At 43.3% G+C, this 7,222-nt stretch overlaps 1 protein-coding gene across 1 annotated transcript in view; it reads left to right on the forward strand.

Annotated features, from left to right (window-relative positions):
- Window positions 1-5,665, forward strand: part of LOC102375061 (alpha-1-antiproteinase-like) — a 53,707-nt gene extending 48,042 nt beyond the window's left edge. Inside the window, exon 5 of the mRNA XM_025206272.1 lies at window positions 5,474-5,665. Within this exon, the coding sequence (XP_025062057.1) occupies window positions 5,474-5,665 (192 nt within the window). The remainder of the gene's footprint in view (window positions 1-5,473) is intronic.
- The last annotated feature ends 1,557 nt before the right edge of the window (window positions 5,666-7,222 follow it).

Here is a 7,222-nt window from a genome sequence, read left to right on the forward strand (position 1 = left end):
TGGAACCAACTTCCAAGGGAAGTGGTGCTCGCTCCTACCCTGGGGGTCTTCAAAAGGAGGCTAGACAATCACCTAGCCAGGGTCGTTTGACCCCAGCATTCTTTCCTGCCCATGGCAGGGGGTTGGACTTGATGATCTGCTCAGGTCCCTTCCGACCCTACCAGCTATGAAACTATGCAACTATATCAGTAAAAATTTCAGGAAAAAATGTATGATAATTTACTAGTCCAAACACAAAACCTATTGATCATCCTTTAGCATGATGCTGATAATGATAAATAATAAAAAGGGGGTTTTAATTATCTCTTTAAACAGTTCCTCATCTTGAGCTAACCAGAGGATAAATCCTGCAAAATTTGTGTTTGTACATTTTAAAGGATTATTTGGCTGCTGCTCTATTCAGAGACTATACTGTTAAAGGGAAAAATGTCATTAGTAATAGGGGTACTGAACTATTTACTTAACAGTTAGGCCTATTACACTGTAAAGTTTCCGACAAATGAGACACCTAGAATTAGACTGGAAGAAGGGAATAAAGGAATGCTAGGAGAAAGCTAATCTGTGGTAACAGCAATAGGCAAGGTGAATGGGTAGTTTCTTCCATTTCTAATTTTAGTAATTTGTTTCCCAGACCTGTAACAGTATGTTGGAGGAAAATACTGATTCAATTAAAAAATCAGAAACAATCTATATTCACATCACATTGCTAATGTAAAATCAAAATGTCTCATGACTGCAAGTACCAGAATTGCAACCTTACTTCTGTCTCTTTATACCCTTTATATGAGGAATGCAACCACTTCACAGCAGCCAGTTCTCATGTCCAAGCACAGCACCTCCCTAAGGCCACCCATGTCCCCTACTTTTCCCTTCAACCCTTTTCTACCACTGTTCAGGGAGCTCACACTGAGCATGGCACCACACTATGAAAACTTTGCTTGGTCCTCCCATTTCAGTCCCATGTATCACATTGTGCCTGCACCACTTCTGTTGACATGATGTCTATGCAGTTGGGAACTGGGTTTACTCCAGAACATATACAACTAAATTGAGCTGTCTCCTAGTAATCATAAATTACTTACCAGTGTCCTTCACTGTGATGTCGTGTATTATGTTTTTCAGTGCAATAATTTGTCATGTATGTTGTGTTTCTTTTAGATATGGTAGAGTAGATCTCTTCATACCAGTATTTTCTGTTTCTGGCACCTATGAACTGAAAGACTTTTTCATGAAACTGGGTGTGGCCAAAGTATTCAGTAACCAAGCTGATTTATCAGGAATCACTCAGGATGCCAATCTGAAGATGTCAAGAGTAAGTTTGTAAGCATAGATGGTGAATGATGGATTTATCTGTTCCTTCTGGCTAGGCAGACCATAAAAAGATCCTAGGCAACCAGGATTTTCATCCCTGACATCCAAGATGCTGTCTCCCTCTCCTGCTCCGCACTCTCACAAGTCAGCACAGGGCAGGGCTGCCTTCTGAGCTGGGTCATGCTGCTCCATGCCTCTCTGACTCCCTGCCCTGTGCTTCTGCATTTCCAGGATGCCCATTATAATTCTCCTCAGATGGCTGGGGCTGGCTTCTTAAATCCAGGACTGTCCCAGCTAAATTGGGACATCTGTTACCCTACTTCTGGCACATGCTTAGGACAGCATAAGGAGGTATAGTGGGAGTATCATTGTTTTAATACTACAATTAGCCACCTTCCTCTACATCTAATGGGTTGCTTCAAGTTACCTTTGGCAGCTCATGACTCCAAAGGCCAATTCTAGCAGATAGGAACAATGGGGATACTCAAGCAACCTTCCCTTTTCCAAAATGCTTCCTGTGAGGCTGTGGAACAGGCAGGAGGTGGCATAACCCCTACCTCTGCTGATTTTGTCCTTCATCTCTTTTCTACCCTTCCATCTCTAAATTCCAACCCTCATTGTTACGTTCCTTCCTTCTCAGCATAACCCCCATTGGCAAATTCTCTTCCCTTTTCTCTTGAGTTTCTCTCAGTTTCTGCCTCCTCCACTGTGATCTCTATCCCAACTCAGGCCTTACCTCTAAAGATACTTGTGCCCTCTCTCATTCTCTTTCCCTTTGTAAGGACACCTTTCTTATCTCTTTGCATTTCCCATGTCTTAGTCTTCCTACTCTTCTCCAGGTCTAGTCCCAGACTCCTGTCTTCAGGAAGGTGGAACGTCTCTGATATACTCACTGTGGAGCTTTCACCTACTCTTCTTAAATCTTCCCCCAGTATCTCAGATATCCTTCAGTTTTGCCTGTCTTTTATAACCTCAGTGGCCCACGCCAGATGTCAGGAGGAAAAAAAGGCACCGTCTCTCTTGGTGGTGGTTGCTTGCTTCTGTTCCTTATCATCTTCCGGCGCCTGCAGTGAGAGGCTCAAAGCAGGGCAAGGAGTCAGCCAACTCAAAATGCAGTTTTTTATTTCCCACCCAGAGGAGACTATAATTTTAGCATACCTTTTCTTTTTACGAAACAACATATTCAAGAGAAGCTGGTGTGTCCTGGTGGTGAATCCTAGGGAGATTGTGAGAGGGAGCTTGGTACATGACACCCCCTGGGCTGTTTATTAAACAACCCAGGCAAGTTCATCCCCAGCTACTGCTCCTTTTCTTTTAGCCGCTGATTGGATTCGGTGGAGATTTGGCTCGATTCAGCGGCCAAATCTCTGAATCCAAATCGAATCAGGAGCCCCTTTAATCTCTCTGAATCAGAATGGACCACTCCAAATCAATTTGGAGAAATTCAATGATTCAGACATAGACACAACTTTAAATGTTTTTTCTACATACCTCAAGGTACCAGGTAGCTCGTGAAAGCTGAGATGGTGGGGTGGATGGAGTGTCCCACAGGAGCGCAGGGGGGTCCCCAGCATGCTTGGTAGGAGATCCAGAAGTGGACCAGAAGCAGTTCTTTCCGGGTCTGCCAGGGAGCACACAGGGGACCCCCCTAATTGGCGACTGGTGCCTCCTGGGTTTGGGGGGGCACCCAGGGCAGCCAATCGCCGAGCCAGGGGAGCACAGTACTTCCAGTCCACTTCTGGGTTCACTGCCAAGCATACAGGGGACCTCCTCATGCTCCTGTGGGACACCCTATCCACCCTGCTATCACAGTATTCATGAGCCATGCCTGGTACCTTGAGGTACATAGAAAAAACATTTAAAGCCGTGTCTATGGCCAAATCGCTGATTCTCTGAATCAGCATCGAATCTTCAGATTCAGATGCAGCTAAATTGAATTGGGACAGTGATCCGTATCAACTAACAAATCACTGTCCCCAATTCAGGCTGAATCCAAATCTGAAATGCATACCACCCATTTTGCACACCCCTACTTTCTTTGATTCATTTTTGCAAGGTGCTCACAGGGACATGATGAATCATAGACTCTTAGAGAAGCAGGATTGGAAGGGGCCTCCAGAGGTCACCTAGTCCAACCCCTTGTATGAGACAGGATCACCCCTATCCAAATCTTCCTGTACGAATCCATTGGCTAACCTATCAGTAAAACTATACAGTCAGCCCCAACACAACCACAAGACATAACACCCTAACCTGGTAGGGTTAGGTAGCCAATGTTCTACTACTACAATGTAAGCATTTTAGAGATCCCAGGGAGAGGGCAACACCTCTGCTCCAAAGGAAGGCAAAACCACCGCAGTCCATATTAATCTGACCATGGAGCAAAATTCCTTTCTGACCCTAAATATGGCTATCAGTTTGACCCCGAGTGGAAGGGTAAGACACGCTAGCCAGGAACACCTGGGTTTAAGTCTTGGCAAGAGCACTGGCAAACCCCAGTTAAAATCCCCAGCACTGGATACAGCCAACACCCAATTCCTCTGTGGAAAGAAAACCACCCCTAACATGTAGCAGCAGGAGAGGGAAAACATTCCTTCCGGGCTCCACATGGCAACCAGCAAGCCCAAAAGCATAGGAAATACCCATGCTTCATGGCGAATGTTCATGAGAGTGGTGTTCTGGCTGCAACAAATCAGTAGCATACCAAATCGTGATTTCATGATTTTCCTGGAAACCATGAAAAATGGTGGTTTCCGTGATCACTGCAAAAATCAGTGGTTTATATGTAATTGCCAGGAAAAAAACTTAATAAAAATAAAATGCTGGGACCCTAGTGGGAGACAGCGGTTACTGTGGCCCAGCCTTACTGGGCAGGAGGGTAGAAGGCACCATTGTGACGGAAGTAGCCAAGATGGCAACCACTCCCTCCACCACTGATTGGTGGAGAGGGCTGCCTTTCATGCAGCCCCACCCCTCCCTGCCAATCAGTGGTGAGGGGCAGGGCTGCATGAAGAGCAGCCCTCTCTGCCAATCAGCAGCAAGAGGCTGGGCCATCAGGGTTCTTTGGCCAATCAGCTAACCTCTATAAGCCCATGAAAAGGGTGGCCAGCACCACGATCAGCCCACAAAATTGCCTATCTGCTGCCTCAATTTGGGTAGGTCCTTAGGCATGCCTACAGTAGTGTGACTGGGGCAGCCTGGGGAAGTGGGAGGGGTGGAAAAAATGGCTGCTACAGCAACCATATAATCACATCAGCGACCAAACATCACTGCTACTCCCTTGTGTGGCAGATGCACTGGGTGCCCGGGTGTGTCATTATGCTTCTACAACAAATACTGTTATAAAAATAACATTTGATTCTCTTCCTCCTAACATTATTTTTAAAAAGTCCTTCAGTGATAATCATTGATCAAACTATCCATAGGATCTTCTGCATGAGGAAAATTGCAAATCCCACTAAAAGATGAATGATTAGCCACAGCATATGTCATGAGTCTCTACTTAGTGATCATGAACATGTTCCCATGATCATGTACATGTTCAGAGATACTAGTAACATAATCATAATGTAATGAACATACATTTCCAGACAAATAAGAAATGAATTTCTACCTTACAATGATCTGCTGACTTTCCTTTGCTGAAAAGTGATTAGCACAAAGACTCTGTTACTGTTTCCTCTAAACAGCTTGTTGGTTTTGAGCTACAAGTTTCTGAATGCATGCCCTGATTACAAAATCATGGAAGGACAGGAAAATATCTTGTCAAGGGGCTGTCATTTAATATACACCTACTGCTAAAAGCATCTCCACCTGCGCAAAACATCCTTTCCACCTATAAATGAATTCACTTCACACAAGATCCTATGATTCATTATGCAGTGCCTTAATGCTGACTCCAGCAACTTAGTATGTGTTCACTAAACATTTTGCACCCTGGGGCACTATGCCTATGGGAAATATGAACTCAAAGTTATGGTTTGCAGATGTTAGGATTATACAAACTTGGCAGAGATCCAGCTCTTTATCTTGTGCATTCACTGTACAGATCAGTTTCTCAAACACTTTTAGTGTATAAGGCCTGAGAAGCCCATTACCAATACACACCAGCTCTTACTCATTGTTTCTCGTTAGAAGGTAACTTTTGTTTCTTTCCTTGCAGGCTGTTCACAAGGCCATGCTGAATGTTTATGAGAATGGTATGGAGGCAGCAGCAGCTACTTTTCTAGAAATAGTAGCTGACTCTCTTTCTCCTACCATAGAATTCAACAGGCCCTTCTTGATGATGATTGTTGATCAAGCTACCCACAGTATTCTCTTCATGGGAAAAATCATGAACCCTACTGAAAAATGATTGATCAGCTGTTTCATCTGTTATAGTGCTTAACATGGTCCAACCTTCTACCACCATGGGCACTTCTACCACACACACTTTTAACTACACTGATGCATGCTTTCACAAGTGACTAAAATGTGATCGTGGTAATGTTTATGCCATACACTGCTGGATATTTCTTTCCCCATTAAAAAAATCAATGAATTTGTTCTTTCCACAACAATTTTTTCTTAGGTTTTATTGTATAGATTCTGTTAATAGAAAATTCAATACCACAGACCTGGCAAATCCAGGAAAAATCCTAGTCAAGGTTATAAAACACAGTTCATACAGAGACACTACATTCATCACTTACACTAACAGCTTTTGTAACTGCATGGGAAAGTTCTTATATGGCTAACCTATTGAGAAGCATAATGTGCAGTCCAATAGCTCCTTTTTAAATTAAAACCTTAATGCTGACCTCAGCAGCAGTAAACTGTACTTAGTACCTGTGCACAATCTGTGTTTTTTGGGAAGTGAAACATTTGTAGAAAAAAGTTGAACTTGTTATTGAGGATTTGAGTTCTTAGGATTATGCAGATTCATGGAAAAATATAGCTTTGCAGAGCTATACTGCTCTTACTACTGTTAACAGTGTCCACTAGATAGGTCAAGTCAATGATGCACATGCATTATATTTAGTGTTCTGAAATCAATGTATGTTTGGGATCCTCCTGTGAAAATACGTAACAGGGAAGCCATCAAGGAGACATCCCAATACACTACTGCAGGGAAAAAAATGAAAATACTGAAAACAAAATGGAAAGAAATCTCCAAATGAACACAGGACCCTTTTTTTCCTGAAGCCAGCCCAGTCACCACCCATTCAGATCTACAATTACAGGGTCCTGATGATGCTTTTGTAAAAACTAAGGAGGTAAAAGTTCAGTTTGCATTGCAAGAGGCTATATAGCAATCTGGATCCAAGACCCTTCAACTGAAAGACAAAATAGGATTCAGTACAGAGATGGAGCACTACTCCATTGACTCTCCAAATTCCCCTATGGTGTCTGTTGCTTTTCTGGTTCCTGTTCTCTGCCCCTCATGCAGACACACCTCCTCTCTTCTAATGAAACCAGCAAGAAAGTGTCCAGTTGCTCATAAGAACATGCAAATATAAGAATTGCCATTTACTGAGTCAGACCATAGGTCCATCTTGCCCAGTATCCTGCATCTCACAGTGACAGAGAGTGGATGTTGCCAGGCAGAATGAACTTGGTATGACCAGAGTTATTTTCCCTCCCTTACTTGCAACCTCCAGCACAGGTCTAGGAAGTTCTGATTCAGAGGCTGTGTCCCTAGCTCCCACACTCAATAGCTACTGATGCACCTTTCCTCCAATAATTTGTTCAATCCTTTTTTGAATCTGGCTAAACTGTCAGCTTCCACAAGATCTGATAGCCTTGAGTTCCATACTTAATCCATGCTGTGTGAAGAAGAACTTTGTTGTATTGTTAGTTTTAAACGTACTCCCTACTACTTTCATTGTGTGACCCCCTAGTTCTTGTGTTGTGTGAGGGAGTAAATAATACA

Source organism: Alligator sinensis, unplaced genomic scaffold (assembly GCF_000455745.1).
Source record: "Alligator sinensis unplaced genomic scaffold, ASM45574v1 scaffold47_2, whole genome shotgun sequence".
In the NCBI taxonomy this organism is placed as follows: domain Eukaryota; kingdom Metazoa; phylum Chordata; order Crocodylia; family Alligatoridae; genus Alligator; species Alligator sinensis.